Raw genomic sequence first — 17,178 nt, forward strand, 5'->3', positions numbered from 1 at the left:
TACGTAGCTAGCTGGACAATTTTTCTGCTCAGTCATAATGATAATGTGCAGTGATGCGTGTCACATTACCTCCCCTCCCACTGAGAGGGCACTGGAGGGGTTGGAGGGGGTGGAGGAGGGGAGCAGAGAGGGGCCTTTTATTGACAGAGCCACTGTAAAGGTTAGGGGTCAATCCAGCTTCAATGGCCCTTCCTTTTTCATTTTCTCTTTCTTATGACATCATTTTCCAAGAGGGGAATGGCCATGTTAGTTGTGTTTATAGAAAAATACTTGCTACGACTGTGGCCTAATACTCCTTGTAGCTTAGTTTAAGGATTTTGTTTTGGGGTAGTTCCCCCATGTTCTCTGAAGAAAAGTCAAGTAGGGCAATAACCAAAACACTTGATCTGCATAGAGAACCAGAAAAAGGGGACAAAACACCTACTTTTCCCTTCCATTAGCTTCAGCCTGCTAATACAACAGGGGCAGGTAGAGAAATAGCCTGTTTGTGTAGTTTGTGTATGGAGATAATTACAGACAAGCTAAAGGTTGTTTCCCTCAGTTAATACTCACTTAGTATTCTCATACAGAAATCCTGAGGCTCTAGTTATAGGGTGCCGGTTCTGCTGGGTTTGAAACATTCTCCCTGGGGGTTTAAAGTAATATATCTGATGCTGTTACGCCAGCCTTAGAAAACAAATGAATACACAGCAAGTGAATACAGTATTAGCTCCAGCTTTGAAATGCACTAAGAGGTACAGTACAGTGTTAAAGACACACCAGTTTATTTTGAACTTGAACTGAACTTGTTCCACAATATTAAAATCACAAATCTCTCCCTGGAATAATAATGATAAGCACTGAGAGTGTCAGTAGCTAAAGCTGTAGACCCTATAGGGAGCTATCCAATACAAGAACCACCCATACATGACATAACATTTCCACCATAAATGATTAGACTAGGGGCTCTATTCAGTCTGCATTGCGGAAGTTCAGCTTTACAGCGCAATTTACATTTAAAGGCAATGTTACCGCTTTAGCGGAGACTGCAGTCGCGGTAAACGCATAGAAATAGAAATGACCTTTACATTTCTATTTGGAAATGTGTAACGCCTCAGCGATCCAGATTGAATAGAGCCCTAGGAGATGCGTCTGCGCAACATATTCCTCCTTTCTAAATTATAGTGCCTAATCCTTGGCAGTTGAAGACAGGATATCCAACTAAAAAGAGAAACATTACCATCTAGCTGAATGTATTCCTCTGATATGTTAGGCCAATCATGATGTTGGAGCCAGTCTAGCGTTAGCGGCAGTGAATAGAGCACGTCCTCCACAGTGGGGGGACACTCCTCAGGGAGAAGCAATAGCAGGAGGGTTAATGGGTACAGCTGTGTGATGAGGAGGTGGATCTATATAGAATATGAAATATGTACGGATGAATCGGCCCTGCAGCCAGAACCAACTGCAGTACGGAACCCGAGAGACCAGACACTCTCTCTGAGATAATCACATGACTCTTGTATTCTTTCAATATACCAACAGAGCAGCAGATTCCACGACCCAGCCCTCAACCTCCAACTGAGCATGCACTGTATTTCCATTATTTCTGTTCTGTTGGAATCCGGTTGTTAGTGTTACAAACCTTGGGCTGGTTTTGCCATAGCGATAGAAACTTAAGCTTTTACGAGGGTTATCATGTTACGATCTGTGATAGAATCAAGCTCAGTTTTTGTAAATTATGAGGAACAAAGACCAGGCTCTTCAGTTAACTCATGTAGCAGTATAGCCACAATGAGTGAAAAGGAGAGAGGATAAGGAAACCGAGAGAAAGATGGATTGGGATGCCACTCAGGTGATTAAAGGAAGGAATCTCAACTACTGTAGGTGAGTGATGAGTCTGTGGTTGCACTCTCAAGTGTGTTGGTGCCACCTGGACCAGAGGAGCACAGACAAAGGGCAGAAACATCCAATCAAATGAAATATAGACAACGTGTCAGTTTTGTATTGATGTTATATTCCCATGCTACTTTTGTTATATTCACTTCTTGCTCTTGATTGGGTAGTTATCAGGAAGTACAGGTTCCGTTTTATCAGGACTATTATCAGATCTGGCTAAAGAACACTGAATTACTGCATTTACATGTTGAAGGGTTACCCAGTTGGTTCCTAAGATACAATAATGGTGAAGGAAAGGATTAAGATAAAGCAAGCTGCTGAAAGATTACCATTGGGCACATACGCCAGTTCAACGTCTATTCAACGTACACTGAACAAAAATATAACCGCAACATGTAAAGTGTTGGTCCCATGTTTCATGAGCTGAAATAAAAGATCCCAGAAATTGTCCATACGCACAAAAAGCTTACTTTGCTTACATTGTGTGCACACATTTGTTTACATCCCTGTTAGTGAGCAACAGCATGATCATTACACAGATGCACCTTGTGCTGGGGACAATAAAAGGCCACTTTAAAATATGCAGTTTTGTCACACAACAAAATGCCACAGATGTCTCAAGTTTTGAGGGAGCGTGTCCACCAGAGCTGTTGCCAAGGATCTGTACACAATTCCTGGAAGCTGAAAATGTCCCAGTTCTTCCATGGCCTGCATTTCTGGGAGAACGAGAGAGACTGGAGTTGTTAGATAAAACTGAAACTAAGAGTGTACAAAGAGACGGTTCTTTCTCACTGATTCCCTGGTTGACTTGGGAGTGGCTGGGGTGGGTGGTTGGTGACAGGGTAAGGGGGTAATTGTCTGTGTGCATCCTTGACAAGTGAGTAATACTTATCTGCTGCAACTGTAGCCTCTGCTAATAGGGCCATATTAAGTTTGGGATTTTGGCAGTGAGGCCCTTTATCTACTTCCCCAGAGTCAGATAAACTTGTGGATACCATTTTGATGTATCTACATCCAGTATGAAGTAAGTTAGAGGTAGTTTTGCGAGCCAATGCTAACTAGCTTAGTGCAATGACTGGAAGTCTACAGGAACAGCATGCTAGCTGTTCCCATAGACTTCCAGTTGTTGCACTAACGCCAGTTAGCAATTTCGCTAACACTAGTTAGCAACTTCCTTCAAACTGCACGTACATATCGGAGCTGACAAGTTGAAAAATCTGTCAATGTGTCCTTGAGCAAGGCACTTAACCCTAATTTGCTCCATGGGCACCGTACTACTATGGCTGCACTACTACCCTAAAATTTCACTGCACCAATCCAGTGAATGTGATAATACAACTTTAAAAATATATACACTACCGGTCAAAAGTTTTAGAACACCTACTCATTCAAGGGTTTTTCTTTACTTTTACTATTTTCTACTTTGTAGAATACTAGTGAAGACATCAAAACTATGAAATAACACATATGGAATCATGAAGTAACCAAAAAAGTGTTAAACAAATCAAAATATATTTTATATTTGAGATTCAAATAGCCACCTTTTGCCTTGATGCCAGCTTTGCACACTCTTGGCATTCTCTCAACCAGCTTCACCTGGAATGTTTTTCCAACCGTCTTGAAGGAATTCCCACGTATGCTGAGCACTTGTTGTCTGCTTTTCCTTCACTCTGCGGTCCGACTCACCCCAAACCATCTCAATTGGGTTGAGGTTGGGGGATTGTGGAGGCCAGGTCATCTGATGCAGCACTCCATCACTCTCTGTCTTGGTAAAATAGCCCTTACACAGCATGGAGGTGTGTTATGGGTCATTGTCCTGTTGAAAAACAAATTATATTCTCACTAAGCCCAAACCAGATGGGATGGCGTATCGCTGCAGAATACTGTGGTAGCCATGCTGGTTGTGTGCCTTTTCTGGTGCCACCGACAGTGGCACCAGAAAAGCACCCCCACACCATAACACATCCTCCTCCATGCTTCACAGTGGGAACGACACATGCAGAGATCATCCGTTCAGCCACACTGCATCTCATAAAGACACGGCAGTTGGAATCAAAAATCTCAGATCTGGACTCATCAGACCAAAGGACAGATTTACACCGGTCTAATGTCCATTGCTCGTGTTTCTTGGCCCAATCAAGTCTCTTCTTATTGGTGTCCATTAGTAGTGGTTTGTTTGCAGCAATCGACCGCGACCACTTTGAATAATCTCAAGTATTGGTTACTACATGATTCCATATGTGTTATTACATAGGTTTGACGTCTTCACTATTATTCTACAATGTAGAAAAAAAGTTAAAATAAAGAAACTCTTGAATGAGTAGGTGTCCTAAAACCTTTGACATGCAGTGTATATATGTTGGTATCAACTACTTCATCTGACTCTGGGGAAGTAGATAAAGGGCCTCATAGCCAAAATCCTGAACTAATCCCTTTAAAACATGCTTTTACAAGCACCCATAATCAGAAAAATCAAACAAGCAGAAATAATTAAAGCATTTCATTTTAGATTGATCTAGACATTGTGTTGATCGTTTTTCCCCCATAACACACATTGATTTAGTTGTTCTGTATCGCTGTGTTGTTTTCAGGGCAGAGAATTCTTCACCACAAAAGCAGCGTTCTCGAGACAGTAGTGCTTATCAACCCCTCAGATGAAGCTGTCAGCACTGAGGTAAGTACATTCCATTCAAACACACCTGGGTTACGTTCAGTAGGGCACATTTTAGCAAAAGGCTTTGCAAAAGAACCAAATAAAATATGTTCTTATTGAACGAGCTCAGGTTAGCACCTCACTGTTTCAAAACGTTTCAAAGCTCTTCAAAACATATTCCCTTTACTGAACACAACCTTGGATAGATGGAATGGTACTGTATGGGCTCATTGATATTTTCTATACTCCTTTATGGAGACATTTCTACTCTTGATCTGTTTGTTCCTCTCAACTTACCTCCTTCTCTCACACTGCAAGAATGCGTACACAAACATACTCTTGACTCCCATACATAGAAGACATCTTCATAGACATAAACACATTTCAAAGCAACTGCAACTTGAAATGGATGACTGCTTGGCACGCTTAATTGGCCAATTATCCTCCCCAGTCCTTTGTTTTCTGCTACTCTGCTATGTGGACTAGAATAGAACCATCACAATAAGAAGCTCTGGGGACGAAGAATACTCCCTTGGTTTACTCAACCAACAGATAGTTTCTCAGATTCTGGCCTGGAATCTAATCTAAATACTGACCGAATAGTGAAACATGAGCGAAAGATTAATTCTATTCCATTTGGATTCTAGGTTACTGTTTTGTCCCTATATATATTTACTTTGTAGTGCAGCATTTTACTAAGTGAATTCACTAGAAATTACTAGAAGGTTCAAAATTGAAAAAAGAAACAGAAGGCTGTTACACAAGGGTAGATCTATCAATCCTTTCTTTCACTCTTCCAGCTTCCCTTCCTGCCTGGCGGTGTCTGCAATCTGTGCATTAATAATATCTCACAGTACTGCAGGTTTGACCCTGTCTAGCATTCCGGAACAGTCCATGCCTGTGAAGAGGATAAAAGGCTGGGCACTAGAGAGAAAGAGCGAAAGAAAGAGAGCGAGCGAGAGCGAGTACACTAATTATCTAATGGATTTGATTGAAGTGAAATGGGTGATATTTCTAATCAAGATTGTTGGCAATAAAAGCCTAAGTGGACATTGACATGACAAATTCACTTTGAAATGGACTACAAGGATTACAGACATAAAGTACAACATTTACCGTTGCGTCAGACTTTCCTATTTTTACAGCTAACAGCATTTTCCAAGCTCACAAAGATTGTCTCTGAGCATAAACTTTTAATTAAATGTTTCATATTAGCTATTATTATTTTTGTTGTCATTTAGCAGACACTCTTATCCAGAGTGACTTACAGTAGAGTGCACACATCATACTGGTACCCCGTGGGAATCGAGCCCACAACCCTGGCGTTGAAAGCACCATGAGCTACCAACTGAGCAATATGGACTGTGATTGCAAAATAAATTAATGCCACAATTGCACGGAAACTCCAATGATACAGATGTGGCTTTCATTCTGACATGTTTGCCCTTTTTTTCTGCATAGGTTTGTCAGATGATCTCAGACACAGCCAGAAACAAGCTGCTGGTCCTTTCAGGACAAAGCTTTGAAAACACAGGAGCACTGATTTTGCAGTCTGGCTCCTTCTCTTTCTTCAACTTCATAGATATATTCACAGACCAAGAGGTGAGTCAAATTGAGAAAATAGTTCGCTAAGCAATTACTGTTTCATTATAATGTTACAGTTTGCAGTACTATTCATGATCTGCTGAAGTTTACTGACCTCCCAATGAGCAAACCTCATGATTACATCTGATTGAATACAATTCCTCTAATATCTGTCATAATTGTGAAAATGTTCTGTTTGATCATAGTCTCATGATTTTAATCCCATGTCTCCAAATCTCTCTCTCTCTCTTATCCCCAGATTGGTGAATTACTTAGCACTATTCGCCCAGCAAACAAGGCAAGCCTAACCCTCTATTGCCCTGAGCAAGGTGACTGGAAAAACTCAAACTTGGACAAACACAACCTACAAGACTTCATCAACATGAAGCTCAATTCACCACTGATACTCCCAGAGATGGAAGGTCTCTCAGAGTTCACAGAATACCTGTCGGAGTCAGTAGAAATCCCATCGCCATTTGACATGCTGGAGCCTCCGACCTCTGGCGGTTTCCTGAAGCTCTCAAAACCATGCTGCTACATTTTCCCCGGCGGCCACGGCGACTCTGCCCTCTTTGCGGTGAATGGGTTCAACATGCTCATCAACGGGGGCTCCGACCGCAAGTCCTGTTTCTGGAAGCTGGTGAGACACCTAGACCGGGTAGACTCCATCCTCCTGACCCACATCGGGGACGACAACCTGCCAGGCATCAACAGTATGCTTCAGAGGAAGATGGCTGAGCTGGAGGAAGAGCAGTCACAGGGTTCCCAAGCTACTGGCGACTGGTTGAAGAACCTCATATCCCCAGACATTGGGGTTGTGTTCTTGAACACCCCTGATAATCTGGGGAACCCTGCTGAACCCAACTTCAGAGTGAGGAGGAACATTGAAGAGGCAGCACACACACTCCATTACCTGAGCAAGTTGAATCTGAGGCCCGAGCCTTTGCAGAGGCCGGTCGGGAACACTATCGAACCCATCATTCTGTTTCAGAAGATGGGCGTGGGGAAGCTTGAGATGTATGTGCTGAACCCGTCGAAGAACAGCAAGGAGCTGCAACATTTTATGAAGCAGTGGACAGGCAGCGAGAAAGACAAAGCCACTGTTATTCTGCCCAATGGAAAAGAATCTGAGCTCCCAATTTCTTATATGACCTCAATCTCTTCCTTAATTGTGTGGCACCCATCAAACCCTTCAGAGAAGATAGTACGTGTCCTGTTTCCAGGCAATGCCTCTCAGTATCACATTCTTGAAGGTTTGGAAAAACTAAAACACTTGGACTTCTTGAAGCAGCCAGTTGTCACCCAGAAGGAGCTATCTTCTAACTTGGCACCAGCTCTAAAGCAAGCAAAGCTGAAACATAAAACTGACAGCAAGGAGAGTTTGAAGTCAGTCTCTAGGCCATCACCAAGCAAAAGTTTCAAAAAGGAGTCGAAGGAGGAGGCTCCAGAGAAGGCAAAGACAGATGCAGAATTGGCTCAAGAAAAGACTAACAAATTTGAGAAAAAAGACAAACCTTTAGTGAAAAAAGAAAAAGCGAAGGCACCAGAAAAAGAAGTGAAGGTGAAAGCAGAGCCAACTACCGAAACTCCAGAAAAGAAGAAGGCTGAAATGAAACCAAAAGCTCTTAAGGAGAAGATTATCAAAAAAGAACCCAGGAAGTCTGTAGAAAAGAAAAATGATGAAAAGGAGGTAAAGAAAGAAGTAGTGAAGAAAGATGATAAGCTAACATCTAAAAAGGAAGAAACACCCAAAACGGAACAGAAGCAAGAAACACCCAAAAAGGAACAGAAGGTGAAGAAAGACATTTTAAAGAAAGACAGAGATTTCAGGAGGGATTCCCCCATGAAGGTGAGGAAGGAAGAGAATAAGGAGCAAAAGAAAGACGATCTAAAGAAAGACATAAAGAAGCCATCCAAGGATTTAAAAAATACTCCATCTGCTTTAGGCGAAGGGAAAAAACTTGCAGCAAAACCAAAACCTCTGAAAAAAGATGATACGACAAAGAAAGACTTTGGAAGCCCTTCCAAGTCCAAGGCAAAACCGAAAGTCACCAAGAAGGACCTCAAGGCCACAGATGCTAAATCTGCTGTTGCAGGAGCTGCAGCTGTCACAGCAGGAGTGGTAGCCACTGCCACTTGTGCTGCAGAGGTCCTTGAGACAGATAGAGCCATGATGTCTTCTCCAGAGGACCTCACTAAGGACTTTGAAGAGCTCAAAGAAGAGGAGATCTTTCAGGAAGAAGAGCCGGTGGTGATCCACAGAGAGGACCTCATGCACTCTAAGGAGTCCCCTGAAGCAGCAGAGTCTCTGGATGAGGGGATCACAACCACTGAGCATGAAGGAGAAAGCGGGGAGACTCCAGAGGAACAAGAGCATAAAGGGAAGTTGAGCGGCAGCGGCAGTGAGAAGTTTGAAGATGAGGGAACTGGGCTAGATTATGAAGAGAAGGGAGAGACAGAAGAGGTCCATGAGCCAATGAGAAGTGAAATGGACAACCATAAACATGCTGATGACAGTGAAGATGAGGACTCTGAGGACGAGGATGCAGAGCCAGACCATTGTGGAGAAGATCTTAACAGAAAGGAAAGAGAAGTACAGAAGTGGGGCCTGTCGGTGACACCCCCTCCCAAAACTTCTGAGCCTCTCTCTCCATCTGCATCTATTCATGATGAGACCCTTCCAGCTGGCTCTGATGACGAAGCAGCCTCAGATGATGAGAACCGTGACGAGGCATACACTGCTACATCTGGCCACACCCAGTCAACTATTGAGATCTCCAGTGTGCCAACTCCAATGGACGAAATGTCCACTCCAAGGGACATTATGAGTGACGAGACTACTAACGATGAGACAGAGGATTCTCCCTCTCAGGACTTTGCCAGGTTTGGAGGAACAATGTTAGGAGACCTTGAGAGGAAGCGGCTGTCTCCACTACACGACGGCCCAGAGTCAGACCATTCAAAGAGCGATGCCACCGAAGGCAGGGACTACAACGCTTCTGCATCCACAATATCTCCACCATCGTCACTGGAAGAGGACAAAGAGGAAGGGTTCAAGTCCGACAAATTTGGTCTTGATTCAGCAAGCTCTATACTCACCACTACTTCACCTCTCATCCGCTCCCCTTCAGCTCCCAAAGGAACCTTTGACTCATACTTATCTGGATTCGCGGCACCAATTGAACTGTGCACAACACTTTCAGGATCATCAAAGGCACCAGCTGGGTCTTCTACTAGCCCAGATGACAAGACATTGGAAGGTACCACCTCACCTCATTCCTCTGGTCACACCCCTTACTTTCAGTCTCCCGTGGATGAGAAGGCTGGCTCTATAGCACCTGCAAATGATCATGGGCCTGTAATTGTAGAAGTTACAAGTGATAAAGAAGATTCCAACAGGGTCAGCCCCATGGACGACCCAATTCCTGACCACACCTCGACTATAGAGAAGGTGCTGTCCCCAATCAAGAGCCCGCCGCCTGTAGTAGAAGGAAAGTTACACTTTGATTTAGATCATATGTCAACAATGCACTCGAGTCAAGATGAGAAGAAAAATGGGGCTAGCGACAGTACCTCATTCTCATCCACAAACCCATTCGCAGGTTTCAAAGAGGAGAGTAAAATGTCGATCTCGGAGGCAACCACGTCTGATAAATCGGGTAGCCCTGTAGATGAGGCTGTAGCAGAGGACACTTTTTCACACATCGCCTCGGCTTCCACTGCCTCACTGGCCACCAGCTCATTCCCAGAGCCTATGACAGATGACGTTTCCCCTGCTCTCCATGGTGAAGCCGGTTCCCCTCAATCAACAGAGGTGGAGGACTCCCTATCTGTCTCTGTGGTTCAGACTCCAACCCCTTTTCAGGAGGCAGAGGTCTCTCCTAAGGGGGAGAGCCCCAGGCCCATGTCAATATCTCCAGACATCTCACCAAAGACAGCCAAATTAAGGACACCAGTGCAGGAGCCTAAATCCCCAGAGCATTCCACCATGTCATTTGGCCAGGAGTCCCCTGATCACTCATTAGCCCTAGATTTCAGCAAACAGTCTCCAGAGCACCCTTCTGCAGGCAGTCTGCGCGCCACAGAGAACGGCCCAACAGAGGTGGACTACAGCCCCTCAGAGGGGAATGATCTGAGATCCTCCGAGCAGTACAGACCCACTGTAGACAAGCCTATGCTTTTCAAAGACAATGACTCAGGTCGCGCCACCTCTGCGTCCCCATCAGACGCATCTCAGTCCACCCCCTCGACAACTACGCCTTGTCAGATGAGGGAAATGTCACCGGGCTTAGCCCAGCAGATGGACAAATCCCCTGCCACCCCAAAAGGGTCTTCCCCCTCTTCCCCCTCCTATTCTTGCTTCACTCAGAAAACAGATATGCCCCTAGGAGCAGAGACTAATCCCTTCAAATGTGGTGGAGATTCCAAATCCCCTGTCAGCCCCAAGGTTCCCTCCCCATCCTACATACCACTCTCTTTCAACCACTCCGACTATAAGAAGTGTGCAGGTGGTTCCAAGGACCCAGACTCCTCCCAGAAGAGCCCCTCTCCTGGGTCTAGGACAGATGTTGACCTTTGCCTTGTGACCTCTTGTGAGTACCGCCACCCTAAGACAGAGCTGTCCCCATCCTTCATCAATCCCAGTCCTTTGGAGTACTTCATGAATGAGGAGAACCCTCTGGAGGAGGAAAAGCCTCTGGCTAAGTCAGGTGGAGGACCTCCACCCCCTGGTAGTAAACTCCATGCTAAGCAATGTGAAGAGACCCCACCAACCTCCATCAGTGAATCCGCCCCATCCCAGACGGATTCGGATGTTCCCCCTGGGACAGAGGAGTGTCCCTCTATTACTGCGGACGCAAACATAGACTCTGAGGATGATTCTGAGACACTACCAACAGACAGGACCCTGACTTACAGACATGCTGATCCTCCTCCCGTGGCTCCCAGGGACTCTGCTCCGTCTCCAGCCCACCCAGATGTCACCATGGTGGATCCGGAGGCCGACAAGCCCCCCGCTGACGACAACAACCAGACTAAGGACAAGGAGTCAAAGGCAGAGGGAGCTGAGAAAGCTAAGAAGAAGAAACTCACCAAGACTAAGTCCTCCTCACCAGTCAGAAAGACTGGCCTTTCAAAAGTAAAGGATTCAAAAGCAATGGCCTCTCCTAAGAAAAGTGTAGGAGAAGGGAAAGATGCCAAAAATGCAACCAATAGCTCTGCATCCAGGGGTGTGAAAAGTGCCACATCAGGTAAGACTCATATAATTTCTTACTTGGTCATGAGACTGGAAGCGTTGGTTAATTTCTGATTGTTTTTCATCTATTATGTACATAGATTTTCTAACAAAGCTGCATCTCTGTCTCAGGTTCAGGTAGTGGAAAGGCAGCAACTGCAATACCCATACCCAACTGCCCTCCCATGTACATGGATTTGGTTTACATCCCAAACCACTGCAGCGCCAAGAATGTGGATGCAGAGTTCTTCAAACGGGTCAGGTCATCCTACTATGTAGCAAGTGGCAATGACCAGACAGCCCAGGAGCCCAGCAAAGCTGTCCTGAACTCACTGCTGGAGGGCAAAGCCACATGGGGAAACAACATGCAGGTACAGTGAAACAGTCAATTTAACAGAATAACCATGTTATAATCCCATAGTATCAGAGAGAGAGGTGCTATAGAGAAGATAGACAAGACTTAAATAGTATACATTGAGAAAATACTGTCAGAACCTTTTTTAGCTCAGAGTTTTGTGGAAAAAAATAGTATGCAAACCCTAACCCTTCTTTGTTGGCAGGTGACCCTGATCCCAACTCATGACTCAGAGGTGATGAGGGAGTGGTACCAGGAGACCCACGAGAAGCAGCAGGACCTGAACATCATGGTGCTGGCCTCCAGCTCCACCGTGGTCATGCAGGACGAGTCCTTCCCCGCCTGCAAGATAGAGCTGTGAACCTGATCCTGGGCCTCGTTCCATTCCAAATTATGCTTTTCTTCTTCCCTTAACTTCTCCCTTCACTGGAGTGTGCACTCTATTGACGTTCCAAGACGTTTCTGTTAGGGAGCACCTTCTGATGGAGGGAAGGGGTCGTAGTAATTTGGATTGGAACAACCCTCTGGACTCTCCTGATCAAATGATCTAGTAACCGAGAGATCTAGTGATCAAATGGATCATGTTGTTAGTGGTATCTTTGAGTTGGGGTGAGGGATGACGTAGACATAGAGTAAATGTAAACGCATGTCATTTAAACAAAGGCGGTGTGCCAACATTAATGAAATATACATAGCCTTCATTAAAATGATGTTCTGGTTTGAAAAAACAATGGCAAACATAATTGTTTTAAAGAAGTCCACAATACCCAAAAGAAGTATCTGACACAAGTGTCAGCTTTGTGGAGCACTTTGAGTAAGGAAATGTCATAGTAATATCCTGTACGGAATGAAAAATTGTATCTGACCACTATAGAGAACATAAAATGAGAACATAGAATGCTCCAACTGTATAAATTGGTGCTCTTGACGTAGATTGATTTCTTCAGAAAACAACATTTCCCATGAGCACCAATTATCAATTAATTATCAAGTCAAAACAATGTAGAAAAATTCATGAGAATATACTTGTTCATACTGGGGACAAAAAAGGTCTGTCAATAATACAAAATTATTGAGATATTATGATGAAATCTATTTGTCCTCAAGGTTGGGACTACACGTCAAAATATGTACAATTCTGGTACATGCCGTTACTTTCTTAATGTAATCGTTACATTTACTAGTTACCTGTCTAAAATTGTAATCGGTAACATACATTTTGGATTACCCAAACTCAGTAATGTAATCTGATTACTTTTGGGTGACTTTCCCCTTTAGACACATTAGAAGAAGACACAAAGGATCCATCAAAACGCATTTGGTGTGTCATCATATTGATCTCTGACTTGTGGCCACACTCACTGGTGGAACAACCTTAAACTTGCGCCTTTGTTCAATGCTGAATTGAATGTCATTGAGAGAACAGAACGGTGTCAATGTATTTTTCGCAAACATCCTTTCTGAATTGAAAAAGTAATCCAACTAGTAGTCATCTAGTTTTTCAAAAGTATCTGTAATCCGATTACAATACAACTGATTACATTCACAGTTTTTCCCATGTAATGTAATCAGTTATATCCCATGTAATCAGTTACTCCCCCGAGTGTGTTTGTAGGTCATCAAACAATGCCTCAAACCACTGATTATATCTCTGTCTATAAATATAACTCATCTATCAAATTGATTTAACCCTGCTGCATACACCAAAGGATCGAGGAAAACACATTTAAGTTATTGCCTTAGGAAGTGAATTGAATGTAAAAGATTGATGCACTGAGGACAAATAGCCTGTGTAAGAATTATTAGAAAACGTAAAACACAATTTAACAAGAGTCCGTCCCCAACTGTCATATAATCTCTGTGTAGAGTTAGTTTAGTTTGATACTGATGGAGTAAATACATAGAGCAAGATGAAGTTTCAACTGCACTGAGGGGCCTATGAAACATTACACATGTTTGTCTTAATTCATTGTAATTATTTAGAGAACAAGACAATTCTAGTCAAGATTTGCCCATGACTCTGACACTATCTTGATTTAGAATTACGCTGCAGGCTTTGTGATCCTGTTCGTGCAAACGATTGTTGATTTGTCTTTGTTAACATCAGTTAATACAAACCTTTTCTTCGGGGGCCATGAATTTTGTTATTTCATCTCAGTGTTTTAAGAGTTGTTATTTATTTAATTTATTATTGGCTAACTTTTAAAATGTAATATAGTCTCTTAAAGATATACAATATGAAAGGTATGTGTATAATCGGCCAAACTTAATTTCAAAAGCGCGTTGTTTTAATCTGTCTTATGTTCAGATTTGATCTTTATAGCTTATTGGTTTCTGTTGATTTAAATAGAACTCTATGTAGTGTACTGTAAACTTCTGCTCAGTCCGTCCTCCCTAGCCAAGTAAAACTCAACTCCACGATGTACTTCACATCAATGGAGTTGAGCGGAGATGAGAGTGGATGGACTGGAGCTCCGACGTCACAAAGGTTTTTAACAAAAACAACGGATTTCAGCACCCACAAAATAGCCCGGGGAGGGATCTGTGGATCTCTCAGTCCGTTCATTCGTAAGTTAGTCACGTTATATCTCAGACAGCTGCATCATTCGTGGGGGCTACATGTTTGCTGTTGCCTTGTTTTATGTGATTTTGGAGCTCCAGTTCGCCCACACTAGTCGCTGTTGAACTCTGTTGATATGAGGTACACAGGGTAGTTGAGTTTTACTTAGCTATTACTCCCCAGCATTTTGTGTCGAACCACAAATGGAGCCCTAGCGACTGTTTGAATGTGCTAGAATATCTTCAGGCTTGTGAAGTGAGACACTTTCCTAACCTTACATTTTTTCTCTTTTTAAAACACTGTACTATAATTATAAAAAGCTTTGTAGCAGGGTGAATGGTTGGAAGAAATATGCATGAGTAATAAGCTTTTTTTCTCTTTTTAAGGATTGGGGAAATCTGTTCTTATCTGCCAAAACAACAACTCACGGCTGTGCTAATAGAAATGAAGACATGCATTAAGAGTTGGTTGTTCCTTGAGGTGTTGCCAGCTACGCCATAATGACATGGAGTGAAAAGTTAAACTAAAGGCCCTATCTTCTGACTATGTTGGTAATTTTAAGATCTTTAAATCTGCTTCATCATAGTCCATGGCCCTAGCTACTCAAGGAGGATATGTAATACCTTGGCCTACCACAGGTCTATATAAAGCAGTGGTCAGTATGCCATTTGTGGTTGCAAGATGGCAGCACCTCTGCCAAATCCCTACGAGTCAGGTAAAGCTCTGTATAGATACGCCTTGAGAAGAGTAAAACATGGGGGAGAGTGACTGTTTTGGGTATGAGTTGGGGTGTGAAAGACAAAAAAACGAGACACTTTTAAAGCCAGGACAAATTATGATAATTGTAAATGCGAAGCCATGAACAGAACAATAGAAAACAGATGTTCAAACACATCAACCAAATGATTTAATGACCACGCCTATAGGGAGGCCACCAACATACTACAACCGTCCACCACTCAGAACAAACGGTCACTGGTTAAGTAAAAAGTCACATAGGCAAAATATTACAGTCAACCAACCAGGGCCTGGGACCTAGTTACTGCCTCCACAACAGGTCTCCATGGCAACACATTTATCCAGTTGTCCTGTACAGCTCTGCAACCGGATACTTTAATCATAAGCATGACCATCCTCCTGTTCAACCACAAACTATAGTGACCGACCGACCACACACCACTCTTTCTTGATCTTTTCTCACTCAACTACTGTACTGTATTCCTTGCTCTATCTTCCTCTATTTTGGGTGATTGTTAATACTGTCTGTCTGCAACTGTGTGGTATAAAATTGTCTTGTGATCTCTGCATCCTCTCCTTTTCCAAACTCATATCTAATGTAGCGGTTAGTTTCAAGTGAAAGTATTATTTAGTGCTTTTCTGATATTTGTGTGCAATGTCTCCTCTCCCTCCTATGGGACATTTGATGTAAAGCCTACTATTAAAACCTACAAAAAAAAGAGCCACAAACTCTTGTGGAAAATCATGAATCTGTCTCTTTTTTCTTGAATGAAGGTATATTCGGAAGTAATGGCTTCATGATAATGATGATTACGATGATGACATCAACAAGAAGAATGGACTCACTATACAAGCTTACCATATGTTGGTGACCTAAGACTCATAAAATAAAACAGGGCTAAATGGCTCAACTCATGACTCAATGAAAAGCTGTGCTTTTCTCTAAAATACATGACAGAGAGACATGAGAGCAATCCTTAATTGTGTGCGTGCTTCACCCTAATGGAGAGGCATTAGCTCTTTACTGACAGGTAGGGAGGGGTCAGACTCAAAATCAATACATCACATCAAAATAAACAGCAGTAACACAAACCCTCTACCCCATAGGAGCGAGGAAGACCATTGGAGCAAAGCAAACCCCCGCTACCTACCAAACAACCGTGGACAGAAACAAAAGGTTGTTGTAGCTATAATAACTGCTCTCGTGGACTGTAGATTCAGAGACACACAGTTTCCTGGCTGTATTCAGGCTGGTAGGTTAATGGTTAACATCACTTCTGGGAGTGTGATTGGCTATAAAATGACAATGAGGCCCCAGGCAGAGACAGGCTCCATGGCCTTCAGGATGACAGGTGTCCCTGACAGGCAGAAAGCCCAAGCAGACAGGCCCAGCAAGGGGATTTATGATCCCGAGAGATGGGAAAGAGATTGGAGGAAGAGGTGTAGAGGAGGGAGAGAGAGATGGAGTTTGGGGTGAGAGATTGGAGGGAGACAAGGGAGGAGAGATTCGAGGCTCAGACAGTCACCCTGTTTGTCATGTTGTCCCCACAGTGCTTGGTAGGGGCATCAGCCTGGCTTGAGACACATTTTCCCATAAGAGACATGTTGGACAGATTTTTAGGCAATGAGGGTGTGAGAAGCATGACAATGTAATCATTTTACTCTTGCTGAAAATGAAACCGAAAAGATAGAACAAGAAATCAACAATCAACATTGAAACTGATAGAATAAAGAATCAACCAACCAATAAGATATATGGAACCTGGACGCATTGCACCTGCATGTGGTCTATAGCCTTCTCAAGGTGACCTTTCTCATGGCAACATTAACAGCACAGCAGCATTGTTAGCAGGTGTCTGTCAGTCTAGGTCACAAACATACGTTTAGGGGGAGGTTGTTGGAACAGAGTCCTAATGAGTTCATTAGATGGGGAGATAATCAACGGAGAGATAATCAATCAACACTTCCAGATTAACACACACACACATGAATTGTAACCCCTCCAGAGTACAGTAATTAACCGGTTGCTGATAGAGAAGTCCCACACCAACCTAATATCTTGCCCTTTGAACAGCCTCAATTTTTCAGGGCATGGACTCTACATGGTGTCGAAAGCTGGCCCACGTTGACTCCAATGCTTCCCACAGTTGTGTCAAGTTGGCTGGATACACACAGGAAAC

The 17,178-nt window shown here is 43.3% G+C and overlaps 1 protein-coding gene across 1 annotated transcript in view; it reads left to right on the plus strand.

The window, feature by feature from the left end:
• Nucleotides 1–15,747, plus strand: part of LOC112220214 (microtubule-associated protein 1B) — a 30,282-nt gene extending 14,535 nt beyond the window's left edge. The window contains exons 3-7 of the mRNA XM_024381936.2: nucleotides 4,467–4,549; nucleotides 5,990–6,130; nucleotides 6,372–11,361; nucleotides 11,478–11,716; nucleotides 11,906–15,747. Coding sequence (XP_024237704.1) covers nucleotides 4,467–4,549; nucleotides 5,990–6,130; nucleotides 6,372–11,361; nucleotides 11,478–11,716; nucleotides 11,906–12,061 — 5,609 coding nt within the window. The 3' untranslated portion in view covers nucleotides 12,062–15,747. The remainder of the gene's footprint in view (nucleotides 1–4,466; nucleotides 4,550–5,989; nucleotides 6,131–6,371; nucleotides 11,362–11,477; nucleotides 11,717–11,905) is intronic.
• The last annotated feature ends 1,431 nt before the right edge of the window (nucleotides 15,748–17,178 follow it).

Source organism: Oncorhynchus tshawytscha, linkage group LG20 (assembly GCF_018296145.1).
Source record: "Oncorhynchus tshawytscha isolate Ot180627B linkage group LG20, Otsh_v2.0, whole genome shotgun sequence".
NCBI lineage: Eukaryota > Metazoa > Chordata > Actinopteri > Salmoniformes > Salmonidae > Oncorhynchus > Oncorhynchus tshawytscha.